The sequence below is a fragment of the Borostomias antarcticus genome, assembly GCF_949987555.1.
Source record: "Borostomias antarcticus genome assembly, chromosome: 13".
In the NCBI taxonomy this organism is placed as follows: Eukaryota; Metazoa; Chordata; class Actinopteri; order Stomiiformes; family Stomiidae; genus Borostomias; species Borostomias antarcticus.
In genome coordinates, this window is record NC_140246.1 from 10,411,546 (window position 1) to 10,427,314 (window position 15,769).

A 15,769-nucleotide genomic window follows, 5' to 3' on the forward strand; every position below is an offset into this window, starting at 1 on the left:
TATACTACAGGGGCAAAGAGGACTCCCTGGTGACCCAGCAAAAGGGGTAGTTAATTACATTAAATTAACATCAATAATGTTAAATATCAATAAGTAGTGAACATGCACCTTCATGCATAATAAAACACTGTACAGTGTATCATCCTCTCTGTTTTCCCTAACAGATACTTGGTCCAACAGGGAAGAAGGGAGCCAGAGTAAGTTAACCTTCTTTTTCTTTTATTTTCTTTTATCAATGATTTCCTTGTGTAATCATGCAACCACTTAGTATGGCTACACAAGCGATGTGCATGTATGGTTCCTTTTTTACACCAGTCCCCTAGGTCTGCCTGTCACCAAAACAGTAAATCATTAAAATTTTCACTTGGCGACCCTCAAATTAGGATGGGAGAAAACCCCCAATACACTACAGCTCATCAGCCAGTCCCCAGTGCATCATTAAAAGTTGGTGATTGCTAAGATTTTATTTGTATTAGAGCTGTCTGATAAGTTGAATCAGCCCTCTTGATTGCTCCGCTCAGGCACTGTGTGGGACAATACTACGCGTCCGTTGATAACAAGTCGCTGTAGTGTTCTGTGTATTGATGGTGTGTGTTTGGTTTCTCAGGGTGATGTTGGTCCAGTTGGCCCTTCTGGGCCTCAAGGGGTCAAGGGAATTCAAGGGGACAAAGGAGAAAAGGTAAAACTGAATAACCTCGTCAAAGTTTGACCATCACCTTCTCTAGGGTTGGGCGCTAAGAATCGCCTGACATCTGGAACTGTGTTCCTCTAAATTATATTATATTACTGTCATTTACAGTAGCAGACACTTTTATCCAAAGGGACTTACAATAATTGCATTTAAAGTACAGTAGGTAGTCAATGTACTACTATTCGCCAAAATATACCCTGACTTTTGGTAGACAATCCCACAATGTGACGTTGTGACTGAGGAGTAAAGTTGCTGATGGTTATGTTTGGTCTGTTGGCTCTGTGCAGGGCAGTCCTGGTTTTGGTATTCCTGGCCAGCAGGGGCCCAAGGGAGAGAATGGAGAGAGGGTGAGCTGATGCATTACCTAAAATGGATACCATACTAAAGTCCTGATACTCTATTTTATCACCACACCATAAATCAGTGTTCTGAGCATAACATGATTGCAGACAACCTAATTGTCAACTTTTCTTTGTTTAGCAAATTAACCAGTGTGTTTGCCTACTGTATATTGTATGCCTTCCATTCATGTATTTAGTTTTACCCTGCTTTTTTATCCTCTCAGGGAAATGTTGGCTTGTCTGGGAAACCTGGACCCAAGGTAAGTAACTTCAGTACATTTCATGCCCACATGCTCTCCAATGTGGCCATTGTAATAGCTTGTCCGGTAATGAGAAACAGCATGCACACATAGTGGATCAACCAGTGATCAATAACTGCAGGCTGTGTCCATCTTCATAGGGGAAGGATGGAAAAGGAGAGAAAGGGGCCGTTGGGTTCCCAGGGAATCCCGGAGCACCAGGACTTAGAGGTAAAGATGTAAGTAAATCCTGAGTGGTTGTTACTGAAACAACAAGAATGTGTGTGTGAGGAAGTGTGTATGTGTGTATGGGCGTATTTGAGTATGGTTGATGATCGACCCTGCGTGTGGTGGTATACGTTTGGAGGCCATTGAGCGAGCCTGAGAGGCTGTTGATAAGTGTTTGGTTGTTCTTTTAGATCAGGAGATCCATGTGAACAAGTGACCCTTAGACACAAGCTTTTTGCTGGGTCATCTGGGGTAATAGTGAACTGTATGAGACTGAAAGACCCCAAACAACCTGCCATCCCAGAAGCATCACAGACAATGTGTCTAAATGCAATGTCAGATGGCAGCTATCAAAAATGGGTTATGCTTTGAAAAGTATCAGTAGCGCCTTGCTTAGTTTCTTTGTTTGTCTTTTCCTATAGGGAGTACCAGGCATTAAAGGAGAGCCAGGGTCTAGGGTGAGTCCTCTAACTCAGTACAGTGCCACAAATTTTGTCTGCTCACACTATGTACATAAGTCCATTAAAGCCTGTTGGTTTAGACGTGCCTATTCTGGCTGATACTGGTGCATTTCAGTACTTTGTATATTCCGCTAGACTTTCAAATCGCCGCCCATTTGTGTCGCCTCTTAACACACAGTACTGTCACAACCTTTTCTTCAGACTGATCAAGGACCAGCCGGTGAGCCTGGCGAGAGAGGAATCAGGGTAAAAGTCTTGCCCTCTAGTAGAAACACTACCTCTCTCTTCAGAATACACCCTGCCGTGTGATGGAATGAATCACTTTTACATTTGGATGTTCACTCTGCACTCCGACTGCAGGGCCCACTGGGGTTACCAGGACGACCAGGAGACCCAGGAGAGAAAGGGGACTCTGGGAAACTTGGTCTGCCAGTGAGCGCCCTTGAGATCTGACTAATATCTTTATGTAACTTGTTTGCTGAACAATAGTAGCTCACTAGAATTCCGTCTCCTAGTTTGTGACGTTCAGAGATACAAACTGCTTTTTGTTTCAGGGACCTGAAGGAAAGAAAGGGGAGAGAGGAGAATCTGTAGGTTGACATTCATGATAACACTCACAATTAAACTTTATCATTGATGATGATGATGATGATGATGATGATGATGTTGACTGCATTACTGCCAATGTTTCACATTGATAACTTCTACCAACTTTTCACAACTGTCATATCAAAACTTTGAATTCTCTTGTGTTTCTAATTTGATGTGAGTTTGATATGTGCATTAATTAAGTTGCTTTATCACGGCTTGAGTGGGTCTAGTATTTCCCTCAACACTTCTGACTGGCCATCCTTGTCCTGTTTTGTTCCCGTGGCGTCCACTCTGAAGGGAAAACCAGGACCGCCAGGAGGAGCGCTAGTGAGTAGCCACAAGACAGTCGTCACCACTCTGCTTCGGCTCAGCCATCTTTTACAAACACAACCCCAGAGGAGAAGTCTGATCCAACACTAATGGGACATGAAAAACACATTGAGGGAATTGGATGGATACATTTGGTTAAATATCCACTTTACTTTGGGTTTGTTTTAGAAATGTGTCATCAGATTACTCTTAAATTAGAATAAACAGTTTCATTGTTTGTTTCCCCAATGCAGTTCAACTCTGACACCAATGTTCTAACAAGGACAATCAAGGTACTGTGCCTGGATGATTTTTTTCTTTCTTTTTAAAAAACATGAACATACTTTTTGAATGAACTGAATTTGTATCATTATTTTATAGTCTAGTTCAATCTGTTCTATGTGACAATTGTATTTTTTTTGTCTGGTCAGGGTGAACAAGGAGAGCCTGGAGAACCAGGCCTCAGGGGGGAGACAGGTCTACTTGGACCTAGAGTGAGTGCCACACCTAGAGGTCAAAGGTTAGGAGTTACAGGTCAGAGAGCTGCTGGTACTAGAAATGAAAATATTGGCCTGTTTTTCTCTCCACAGGGTCCTGAAGGGAAACCAGGAACTCCTGGGAAATCTGGGGTACGTACATTTCTTACGCTTTGGTTGCTGTTTTGCATGTATCATTGCGGCCCAAAGGCATTTATGTACAGTGCCACATTTTGATAATGATACATTATATTCCAGTAGCAGTAGTCATATGGATAGTCTGCTTTTTCAGGGAGGGTCTGGGACAGGTCGGGATGGCGTGGATGGGTTACCAGGACAACCTGGATCCAAGGTTTGGACATAGCTCTCTTGTCACTTTAACATTGCTTTATTATAAAATGTTGCATTGAGTAAAATAAAATAAAATAATAATAATAAGAACCTCAAGGTTCTCCTCAAAGACTGGCCAGGCAAGTAGGACTGAAGATACAGTAGATCTGTTCAATATTGACGATTCTGGAGGCTGATGAAGATGTCTTGCCTTGCAGGGTGACCGTGGACTCAGGGGAGAGCCAGGGCCAGTGAGTGCAACACTGACATGTTTTGCAAGAACACAAACTATTCTGGTTCAGTAGGTTTGTGTTTTATTCTATCCTGCTCTAGGGCACCTGATCACATAAGGCATTGGCCACATGGACGAGCATGATCAGGTGATTGGTTGACTGATAAGCTGTTCAGGGTCTGTTAGCTGAACAGAAGAATGCGATGTGGGACGGTAGGCCCATACAGATTGATTTTACCCTGGGTCAATGATGTTCACGCTCCGTTGATGCAGTTCAGAGAACTGTGATGTCATCATGTGTATCAGAACTATTCATTACAAATATATAACTTGGATACAGTATTCTTTGTATATTTTCTGCCCGTGAATTGCATTAGACTGTAGGTACAGTATGTGACGAAGGGCAACGCTGTGGTGAAAACTCATTGGGCATGTGTGTCCGTGTGTGTGTGTGTGTGTGTGTGTGTGTGTATGTGAGCAGAGAGGAGAGAAGGGGGACCAAGGCAGAGTGGGGATTGCTGGAATGCCTGGTTTACCCGGAAGCCCAGTGAGTCTGATTCCACTCTCAAAAATGACAATGACACTGAAAATATGTTATTGTTGTTTTTATTATTATCATTATTCGACATAAAGCATGAGAATCACATTGAGAAATGTCTCCTTTACAAGTGTAGAAATACAATAAAGGCTACAATAGTGATATGATTTTTCTGATTTGATGCTTCTGGGAGCTCATCCCCTACTGTTACTGTAGGTTGTGGGTGAGATCTTTTTCCTCTCATGATATGCAGGGACGACCTGGGATAGATGGAAAGAGAGGTCCCCCGGGCATAGACGTAAGCCCTCTTAAACACGCTGTCATTGTTTCAAAACTATGCTACTACTTCTTCATTTCATCCACATTATAGATAGGTACTCATTCTGTTGCTTTTTGCAGGGTCAGCCAGGACTAAAAGCGGATGATGGCAAAAAGGTGTGTTTTTCTGCACGCAAAGGTAATACAGCTGCTAGTATAAATAATGAAGAATAAAGATGCTGACTGGTCCTCTCAACCTCTAGGGCGATAAAGGAGGAGCAGGCACAGATGTAAGTACTTGATATATGCTGGTATTCTTTATTCCTTTACACAATGTTATTTGAGTCATATTGATATTAATACCACCCCCCCCCTCCAGGGTAAAGATGGAGGTAAAGGAGAGCCTGGAGTTCCGGGGCTGCCTGGGAAACAAGTCCTAGTTACACAAGAGGTACAGTACAGTAAACTAACATCCCTGTGGTGTTGATTAATTATGGAGTGGACGTTTGGGGTCTGGGGTTGATACTGTAGATACTGTGTTTGACCGTCTTCCTTGCTGACTCAGGGTGCTAGCATAGAGGATTTGAGAGAGGCGTTCCCCATGCCCATGGGACCTCCGGGAGCTACGGTCAGTTCAGTCTTTGAGTCTCTGCACACGCAGCACGCTTCGGTCTGCACACGGGCATGACTATCAGCAAAGGGGTTCACATTCCTGCATGCATAGATGTGGGTTTGTAGGCTCGTGTGAATGAGGAATGGGCTTTACATCATGCATTCTGAATACATGTCACCTTCTCTGCTCCCCTGTTCCTGTGTTAGGGTCCGCCAGGGACCAAGGTAAGAAATTGTGGCTTTATATACTTCGACTGAACGTTGACCACATTAAGAGTACATCACAATGTTCATTACCTTTTTTTTCTTGTGCAGGGAGACAAAGGAGAGATGGGCTTAAAGGGAGAGAAGGTAAAGAACTGATGTTGTTTTTGAAGGGGCAGTTTAACGTACAGTAAGTAATTAATCAGGAAGATGTTTGTTTGTGTTGGCTTTATACTGGCTTCTATTCCACAGGGTGATGCTGGTCTCCCAGGCAGAGCAACTGAAATGAAGGTATTTTGTATTCATATTACATACATATTTATTCATATTTCAATTGGTGGATGAACCCTACATCATTTGTCAACATATCTTTCCCAATGATCCAGGACATTGAAGTCATGTTTGAGGCCTATGGCATAAGGGTAAGCAGTTTCAGCTCGCCTTTTTATAGTACAATGAGTTTCTTATCCAGCAACATACTGTATGTCACTTGACGAGTGCCAGATAGTTTGTTTCACTCAACCATCTGGGAAAGCTTTGTTGGAAACTTTTTGGAAAAGGGAAGGCACTTTCAAAACTTCTTTGCAGGTGATTGGATAAACCATCTGTCTATCATCGTCTGTCACGGCCAGTCGGGAGAAGAGGCACAGAGAAAAGCCTTCAGTGTCGTTCTTTGATTTTATTTCAATAAAGAAATACTCTCCAGTTCAGATATACGTAACTGATGCTATAACAGCATCTACACTAACCTCTGCCATTATTGTTTTAGAATGAACAGTTGCTTCTCGCTGTCGTCACACCTAAACCACGCCCGGCATACAGTAGCTACTAGTATTTCCTCAAAGAATGCTGATTGGCCGGTCGTTCTCTGATCGACTGATCGTTTTATGATCGGCCAATCAAACAGATTTCAATCGAGCTTTTCCAGACTGATGAGTGGAGTGAACCAATATGAGCTTAAGGCTTATGAGACTACATAACATGGCTATATAAAAAAAGACTCTCTTTCCCAGCTGCCCCTGCTGAAGGCCCTGATTGACAGGCTGCTCCAGGAAGGCATGGAGGAGCTCCTGCATGAGATCACCACCTCCAAGAGAGCCATGGGAGAAAAGGAGAGACATGACTCTAACGTGATCACTGACTATACAGTAAGCTGCACAGGGTTCTGCAGTTTCATTTGAATTTACATGAAATGTAATGTACTGCAAAGATCCCCTAGCACCAAGAAATCAATACCAACCGTACATGCAGGTATTTTTTAAATGTTTGTAATGAGCTACTTATCGACAGGATTCCATATCAAGATTATGCCCAGCGCCCTAGAGTATTTTTTTTAACAGTAATCATACCTGCCGTGGTGAAGAGACTGACAGATGGTTGTTGTGAATGTGAACAGAGCTCTGCAAAGTATGAGATCTCCAAGGAGGCACTGACAGAGATGGACACCATTGATGAGCAGGTAGGTTCTGAGGTGGACTGACAGCTACCGCAACCCCGCTCTTCAGTAAGCCAGAGGTTCCCAAAAGTGAAGATGTGTTCAGTTTAACTAAATCTCCGAAATGTTCCAATATTTTTGGCTAGTACTTCCTGCGCAAACTGCCAATGTGTGATAGAGTATGTGCTCATCTGCTGATCTTTATTCTGTGAAGGAATTAACAGATGAAACAGTGGAGGGTCCCGCGTTCTGGGGGATGGGGTTCAGGCCGAACGGGACAGAGAAGAGGGGGAGGGTTGAGGCAGACTTCAGTGAAGCTCCCTCTCCAAAGGTTACTCTGGCCGTGATGAATTCCACCTTTAACTACACCTCACCTGAGGAGGTACGGTCTCAGCAGGTATTTTCTCATAACCCAGACGATCACTTGATACAGTATCTGTATGAACTAAAATGGTATGCCTGTGCGTGTGTGTGTGTGTGTGTGCGTGTGTGTGTGTGTGTGTGTGTGTGTGTGTGTCAGAGGGTTTCATGGTTCCCGGAGGCGGTGGTGGAGACAGTAGTCCTCAGTCAGGAAGACTCTCTAAAGAAGAACTCTGGGGAGAAGAGAAACAGGGAGCGTGGGAAGGTGATGTCGCAACAGCAATTCCAGAACACACTGACAATTCCTCCAGAAACTCCACGCGTTCACCTTTATACAAACTACAGCTATTTTCATTACATAAGACATGGTTTCAATTGTCATTTTGTCCCTTTACACACTTTTCCTCTAACTCTGAAAACGTTTTTGACTAAATAGGTCTAAATAGATTCTATAACTGAAAATAAGGAATAGAGCTTAAAGGTATAATATGTAATATGTGGATTATTTCCCCCATCTAGTGTCTAAAGATAAGAACTGCAACAACACAACGTATTGGTTGCCAAAATAACAGAGAATGCACTGTTTCAGTCACATTGTGATAAGATCTTCACTCCGAGAGGAACATAACGTTACACTAATCAGTAATCACAATCAAGTATTTCAGAGTGCCATGTAATAAGTTACGTTAGATGCTGTAGTGTGAAGCTAACGTTAGGTCTGGCTATGCAGATTCCAAGAAAGATAACGATAGCTAGTTAGCTAGCTTACCGGTCTAGTAGAAAAGTATCCATGTCACCATTGCGACTTTATCCTATGAAACCCCATAAACTCCGTCCAACGAGCAAAGGCTGGCCCGATATCTATCCGACTTTTGCTCCTTCTTCGGTCACTGAGCTTTTGAGATTCGTATCGCACGGTTCGCCGAGGCTCAGGCGGAGAAGCAGGACGACCAAACTTGGCCATTTTACCAAACGTTTAGCTGAAAAGAGTGAGCGGAAGAGGACGGAAAAGCTGCTGTTTTATAGTCGCACACACCAACTAACCAACATCTATAATGCTGCTAATTCATGGCAGTATAACGTTAGCTGGCTACTGCTAATCTCACAGTGGTGAAGCTAGAATAGTACCTGGTAACCCAGCGTGCAGTACCAACGCTGTAATACTATTGGCTGGTATGATATCAACAGAGTGTCATTGTCGGGCCGTCAAAATTTCATAATGTAATAATTTCAGACAAAATATAATTTTTTATGGAAAAGCAATACTTTTACCCTGCATCCTTCGCAAGCCCTATGGATGTTTTGTTTTTTTTATGTTTATTTTAATCCACATATTACATATTATACCTTTAAACATCTTCAACCGTCTTTTCTAAGATTGTTCCCCTTTAATTTTAACTTTTTAAAAGTCATTATTAATCAATCTATTTGTTCTGTTTTCTCTACTGTTTGATCTTCTACAGCATGGAAAAACTTAAATAATTTTCTGACGTTCTTAACTCTGACGTTCTTAACCAGGGCAAGGGAAACAAAGGACGACATAAGAGGCAAAGACAACGCCTGGTAATCCCCCAAACTAAACATGGAGTCTTCAACATTGCCCCAGCTGCACATGGATATTAATATAATCCTACTAGTGCCTATCCTTAACCAGACGTCTATGGTTGAGATAACACTCTGTTGCTAAGCATGCCCTAACTTCCTCAGGTGCCTAAAAATAACAAATATCTTACATTAATCTAAATCCAAACCTTAACTTATTCAACTGAACAAGGAGTTATTTTAGCTTGTATTCAAATTCACACCTTGAGTTTAAACATAGTTGAGGCCAAAGCACAACTAAAAGCATGCATTTTCCAACCATCTGTGTGTCTTTGTATCTGCCATAACTGTTTCAACATGTGTGAGTAGTTAACACTAATCATTGCTTTGCACTGCAGGTATTCCCACAGTTCATATGATTATTTTTTGACATTTTAATGTGACTCATTTTATGTATCTCCTCTTAAAGGCAAGTGAGCAAGAGAAAGAGAAGGAATTATATGATGAAGTAGAATACAGTTATGAGTATGAGGTGAGTAGCTGTCAGACAAGATGAAAGATATGGCAAAACGTAACCTTAAAATAAAAGATCCAGCTAAATGTATGCCTATGACACTTTCCTGCGTATGCAGTGGAAGAGATTCTGATTGGTTATACAAGAGTACTCAGTGTGCTTTGGCACCCCCACAATTCAAACTGTCAAATTCATAATCCCACACATTTCTTATGAAGCGCGTGTTTGACCTGCTGTGAGCCTCTGCTTCCTCCCTAGAGACAGGATGAGGAGATACTGTAGATCCCGTCTCCCACACAATAGAATAAGAAATTAAACTATCTCACCTACTTGATAAGCACCACACACACCCTTGAGAAAGAGAATTCATTAGTTTATGATAATTCTGACCCACTGCCAGACGAAAGGGGTGACACATCTGGAATCAATTGTGGGTTGCATTGAAAAGTTTGACTCAAACTATCTGCTTGCTCACCGGTAGAATTAAACATAATCACTTTGTGAAATCAATATTTTTTTTTTTTTTTTTTTTTTTTTTTTTTACAAATTAATGTTTGTTTGTTTTTCTTCCTGAAACAGGAGGAGTTGTCCACTGATGATGCCTTACGTTCAGAAAAAGAAAGCAGGAATGAACAGGTACTGTACAAAGGATGCTCTTAAGTTTGCAGACTTTAATTTATTTCAAGTTTCTTGACATATAATTAACTATGAAGTTAGGTAACCACTGTTTAATCCAGTTAGAGATTGGTTCATCCATCCATCCTTCTTCATCCACTTATCTGGGGTCAGCAGTTAAAGCAGGGGGCCCCAGACATCCCTTTCCCTGGCAGCATCAACCAGCTCTGCCTGGGGAATCTTTAGCCGCTCACAGGCCAGTGCGGAGATGTAATCCCACCACCTAGTCCTGGGTCTAACCAGCGGCCTCCTCCCAGCCGGACAAGCCTGGAACACCTCCCTAGGGAGGCGCCCAGGAGGCGAGTCCGAGTCTCTCCCGGATGACTGAACTTCTCACCCAATCTCTCAGGGAGACCCCAGCCACCCTCCGGAGAAAACTCATTTCGGCCGCTTGTATCCGTGATCTCGTTCTTTCGTTCATGACCCATCCTTCATGGCCATAGGTGAGGGTGGGACGAAGATAGATTAGAGATTGGTTAAACATTGATATTTTCTCATATCTTGCAGTTTGTGGTCACAACAGAAAGTTCACTCCATTTAATAAGCAAAGAGGTCCAGTCCCCTTCGTCAAATCCAAGAGCATCTCGTCCAGATCAACAGATCGTGGACTCAGTGGTATGAGCCTTCATTCTTTGCACACAATTTTACACCTACATGTTGTTGCTACAGTTGAGAATGATATCCATGTTTTCAACTCATCATGGCATACACAGGGCGAAGCAGAGGAGGTAAAGTACTGTAGCTTTGCTGCAACAGTACTGTATGTATGTTGTCGGTTTGAAGATGATGTTGCTCCATGCTCTTCATGAAACAGCTCCATGGTACTGTTCTTCATATTTCATATACGTTTTATATATGTTTATACTTCAAACACAGGAGGCATTCCCAACACTGACTCCTCCCATCACAATGGAAGAAGCAGAGGAGGTAGGACTGTTATAACATACTGTATCTAACTGGCTGCATTGTTGGCCAACCTGTGTGTTTCTGTACTAACCATTCCAAGTCCATGCCTGCCTCGGAAAGAAACCAGTCTCTTTCTTTGGACTGTACTCTAGCTGCATGAATATGATTGGCAAGTGCCCAAATAAAACTAGTCATTGGTATTGCAAAAACAATTTTTTAATGCTTTTTGTCAATGTTGTTATTTACTGGAAATATCAATGGACAACGCATGTGCATTCCCTTCCTAATGTGCATTCCTTTCCAATTAACATCTTTGAAAATTTCACCAGTGCAAAAGCGTATAAGAGTAATAACCTAATGAAACAAATTTGTAAGAGCAGACTGCCTCAGGCCAGTGTCCCAAACAATTAATGCGTTTTTGGGCCAACTTCCCAGCATGCATTGAGCATGACCTCTGAACTTGCCTGAATGGGAATGAAAGGAATTGCAATCAAATTTATGAACTCTTCATGAGTGATATACGTACAATAGGCTACAGAAAAACTCATCCACGAAAATATATATTTTTAATACTTTCTCTTTTTGTACTTTTTTTCGACACAGGCCCTTTCCTAAATCCTGAAAGATTGTGATTGTAGAGTTGTATAAGCTTATGTAAGTAAGTTGAAGCTGCTTGAGAAGTGTGTACAAACTGTGAAGTGTATCGCTGAGGTGAGGAGCTGCTCGCCCCGAAACTGACCAGAGTAACTTGAGGAGGAAGTCCTTTCCGTCACGCAATGATGATGTCACACGTCCAGTTCCACACCCATGACAGGAATCATGCTTTATACTGTACCAGGTGCCTTTTAGACCATGTACCTGAGGGAATTATATAAAAAAAAGCAGTATGTGCTTCATTGAATCTTTTAAATCCAAATATTATGAATATTCTAAATTTAATCCATTAGATTAAACTTAAACATAATCTTATTTATTTTTTGCAGAGGCTGGACATTTTATTCAGTGTCACTGTGTCCTATAGAGTTCAAGTTTCACTGTCATACCTTTTACCACAAGTCCATTTTCACAACTTATTCCTCATGCAAGCCTTATTTATTGAAAACATGGAACAAGATTGTATTTTGTTGTACTTTCTGTGATATTTTCAACTTTTTAAAGGAAATCGAGTGTATTACTATCATATTATTCAGATTATATTATAACATAACACATTAATGTATTGATATCCTAACCTATTTTCACTGGTGAAATTTTCATGATATAAATCTTCCCTTTGTATTTAACCTCTCTGTGCATGTCAACTCAGTAAACATGTTCAAATGTCTCCCTGAACAAGTCTACGTGTCCTTCTTTAAATCTGATAATAGATCAAACCATACTCAAACTTGGTCTATGTTATTGTTGTGCTTTGTGTTGTTTGCTTCATTAGACACCTGAATGTACAGTAGGACCCCTCTGTGCACCCACACACCAGCCACACACATACAAATACACACACACAGACTCACACACACAATCAAGCGCACACACGCACACACACTCACCCACCCACACAACCAGCAACACACATACAAATACACACACACAGACTCACACACACAATCAAGCACACACACGCACGCACACACACTCACCCACCCACACAACCAGCCACACACATACAAATACATACACACAGACTCACACACACAATCAAGCACACACACACACACACACACACACACACACAACCAGCCACACACATACAAATACGCACACACAGACTCACACACACAATCAAGCACACATACACTCACCCACCCACACACACACACAAACACACAGACATGCAAATACAGGCATTTACTGTACACCAATTCTTCATGTACCAGTAATCTAAATGGTTCATGATTGGTATGAATTGGCAGGTGCATCCATCCCCAGTCAGGGTAAAGAAGAGCGCCCCCTGGCCTGATTACATGGTATGTGCAATCACTGCTTATGATCTCACTGTTAACATGCATCACTATCGTAATACCAAACATACACTATCAGCAGATTTCTTAAAGTTGGGCTTTTTGCCATTTTCAGGCATTTATGCCAGGGACGGCGGGAGGAAGAAACAGATACAAAGATGGCCAAAAAGTAAATAGATTTATTCATCAGTGGTATTTTTCACTCTTCTACAGTATTAATCATTCATATGTCTTTTGTTATCAAATCAGTGTGTTTGCACAGATGAAGTAGCACAGGGAATGGAAATGATTTTACAACAGAAAATATAAGAATGTTATTTTTCTATTTTTGGGAAGTCACAATCCGGAGCAAGAGGCCACAAGAGGTTGAATGTAAGTGCAGGACAAGTCTACGCATGTATTATCATATACACGATTAACATAATACATGTAGAAGGAATGGGAAAAGCTTTTTTCCAAACATGATTCATTTACGGTTTCAGAGACAGAAACAAGAAAACGACCACCCAGAGCCTCACCCTGAACCCCACCCAGAGAGAGAGAGCGAGAGAGGGGGAAATAGTAAGAGAGAAAGAGAGAGGGTGATGGAGGGAGAGGAGCGTGCAACAACAGAGGACGAGGAGTGGCCAACATCGGAGGAGAGCGGCATGTCAGACAAGGAAAGGACAGGAACAGAGACAGATGCAGAAATTGACCCACATGAGGAGGAAGAGGAGGAGGAGAGGAGTGGAGATTATGAGTGGGAGGATGAGGAGTTAGACGTGGGTGTTAGAGAGAAAGACAGGCTGGAGATGGAAAGTGAAACGGACATGGCGGAGATGGAGAGGATGGAACGGGAGAAAGAGAGGGAGGCAGAGCCAGAGGGCAAGGGAGAGAGAGACCTGGATAGAGAGAGAGAGGAGTGGGAAAGAGAGAGGGAGGTGATGGAAAGGGAGAGAGAAAGAGAGGGGGAGGAAACGGGTGGGAGACCATACCCTGGTCCAGAATATTTCTATCTAAAGGTAAGAAAACCACAGTTAACTAAAACATGTTCCATTTTCAACATTTATCACAGCCTACTTATTTTGCTGCTGTTCCTTTTCTTACCCTGTTTGTTTTAAGGGTGCCCCCGGTGAAAATGGACTTCCTGGACCAAAGGTGAAAACCAATTATACAGTATTAATTTTCTTAAATGAGTAAATCTTGATAAAAAAAAAAAAACCTCTTGTAAGCCCCCTTATAGATATATAAATAGGATATATAGATATATAATAAGTCTTTATTAAAACAAATTATTATGTGGCAAGGTGCTTTGCACTGCCGCCTCACAGTAAGACGGTCCCGGGTTTGATTCCCACAATAGGCTCTGTTAGCACTGGGGGCGTGTTCTCCCCAGTCTCCCCAGGCCTATCAGTGCTCTTATTGGTCTCTCAGGCCATTCTGTGCAGAGTTTCCATGTGCTCACATGGGTTTTCTCCACAAAGAACCCCAAAGAAAAATACACAGAACAGATCGCTCTCCTGTCTTGTCCCTGACCAAGGTATGGGCATGAACACTTGTAGCTAGTCCATGGGCGCTGCAGAATAAAGGCTGCCCACTTCTCCTGGCTGCCCTTGGGGAAAGACAGCATGGATGAGAAAATGCAGACAATAAATTACTTTGGTGACCACTCCTGCATGCGAGTGTGTTTCTCAGTGATACCGCTCCCTGCATGCATGTGTCATAACTGAAATACGAATACATTGGATGTACATTTACATTTTAAACTAGACAAAATGTAAAGTAACCAACATGATCTCACGACAATATGTCTCTGTTTAGACATATAACAGTTGTAGTATTATGTTGCACATAGCTCGGGAGGTAGAATGGCCGGCTGGGGATCGCAAGGTCCCCGGTTTGATCCCAGTTCCCGCCATGCGCCAAAGCGTCCTTGAGCAAGACACTGACAAAACGAAATTGCACACGTGTGGCACGGTGGCACAGTATCTAGCGATGTCACCTCACAGCAAGAAGGTCTCCAGGCCTTTCTGTGCGGAGTTTGCATGTTCTCCAACAATTTCCACCAGCGTGTGTGTGTGCTGTGTGTGGTTGTCGCCGTTCATTCACCTGTGTGTATTTGTGTGTTCACTACCATGTGGTGTACAGTATTTATAATAAGACTTACTGTTGCATAATAAAATTACTGTATACATCTTTCTACAATCACTTACGAGAAACAGGGTAACGCTTTATAATACAGCCTGCGTCTTACCGGCTTATAGGGCCTACTGTGTAAATCCCCATTCATACCATGTTACTTTCCCAGGAATTATAGTGTAAATCCTATTATTTTCCCATTCTTACTGAGACTAAGGGATAAATCCCCGTTCATTACCTTGTAAAACCATGTAATTTCCCATAATTTGCTGTGTAAATCCTAATACCCACTCCTACCATACTGGTTATGTTATCCATTCATTCTCTGCAAGTAGAATACTTACCCTGTAATTCTCCTGGTCTTACTCTGTAAATAAAGTGTAAAAAATACATACAGGTGCATCCAAAAAAATTTGAATACTGTGAAAAATGTAGTTATTTTCCGTAATTTAATTCAAAAAGTGAAACTTTAATGTATTCTAGATCCATTACACAAAGTGAAATATTTCAAGCCTTTTTTCTTTATGATTGTATAGTATGTTCAGTATGTTCATTTATACTGTACACTCAATACTTGGTCAGGGTTCGGAACAACATGTCTAGTAATCAGAAGGTTCCCAGTTCGATTCCAGCTCCTCAACAGCAACAGCGTCCTTGGGCAAAACACTGAGCCCCAATTGCTCCCCATGAGCAGGCTAGCACCTTGCATGGCAGCTGCCGCTGCTAGTGTGTAAATGTATGCATGAATGGGTGA

At 42.1% G+C, this 15,769-nt stretch overlaps 1 protein-coding gene across 1 annotated transcript in view; it reads left to right on the plus strand.

The window, feature by feature from the left end:
• col7a1l (collagen type VII alpha 1-like) overlaps nucleotides 1-15,769 on the plus strand; it is a gene marked incomplete at both ends in the record, with an annotated part of 70,328 nt that overhangs the window by 30,870 nt on the left and 23,689 nt on the right. Inside the window, 28 exons of the mRNA XM_084447762.1 lie at nucleotides 11-46; nucleotides 165-197; nucleotides 608-679; nucleotides 979-1,038; nucleotides 1,257-1,292; nucleotides 1,433-1,510; nucleotides 1,922-1,957; nucleotides 2,321-2,392; nucleotides 3,115-3,153; nucleotides 3,292-3,354; nucleotides 3,451-3,489; nucleotides 4,380-4,445; nucleotides 4,690-4,734; nucleotides 4,958-4,984; nucleotides 5,074-5,145; nucleotides 5,260-5,322; nucleotides 5,514-5,531; nucleotides 5,622-5,657; nucleotides 5,763-5,801; nucleotides 5,897-5,932; nucleotides 6,524-6,658; nucleotides 6,907-6,969; nucleotides 7,160-7,327; nucleotides 7,466-7,570; nucleotides 8,824-8,868; nucleotides 9,317-9,379; nucleotides 13,773-13,898; nucleotides 13,999-14,034. Coding sequence (XP_084303888.1) covers nucleotides 11-46; nucleotides 165-197; nucleotides 608-679; nucleotides 979-1,038; nucleotides 1,257-1,292; nucleotides 1,433-1,510; nucleotides 1,922-1,957; nucleotides 2,321-2,392; nucleotides 3,115-3,153; nucleotides 3,292-3,354; nucleotides 3,451-3,489; nucleotides 4,380-4,445; nucleotides 4,690-4,734; nucleotides 4,958-4,984; nucleotides 5,074-5,145; nucleotides 5,260-5,322; nucleotides 5,514-5,531; nucleotides 5,622-5,657; nucleotides 5,763-5,801; nucleotides 5,897-5,932; nucleotides 6,524-6,658; nucleotides 6,907-6,969; nucleotides 7,160-7,327; nucleotides 7,466-7,570; nucleotides 8,824-8,868; nucleotides 9,317-9,379; nucleotides 13,773-13,898; nucleotides 13,999-14,034 — 1,707 coding nt within the window. The remainder of the gene's footprint in view (nucleotides 1-10; nucleotides 47-164; nucleotides 198-607; nucleotides 680-978; nucleotides 1,039-1,256; nucleotides 1,293-1,432; nucleotides 1,511-1,921; nucleotides 1,958-2,320; nucleotides 2,393-3,114; nucleotides 3,154-3,291; nucleotides 3,355-3,450; nucleotides 3,490-4,379; nucleotides 4,446-4,689; nucleotides 4,735-4,957; nucleotides 4,985-5,073; nucleotides 5,146-5,259; nucleotides 5,323-5,513; nucleotides 5,532-5,621; nucleotides 5,658-5,762; nucleotides 5,802-5,896; nucleotides 5,933-6,523; nucleotides 6,659-6,906; nucleotides 6,970-7,159; nucleotides 7,328-7,465; nucleotides 7,571-8,823; nucleotides 8,869-9,316; nucleotides 9,380-13,772; nucleotides 13,899-13,998; nucleotides 14,035-15,769) is intronic.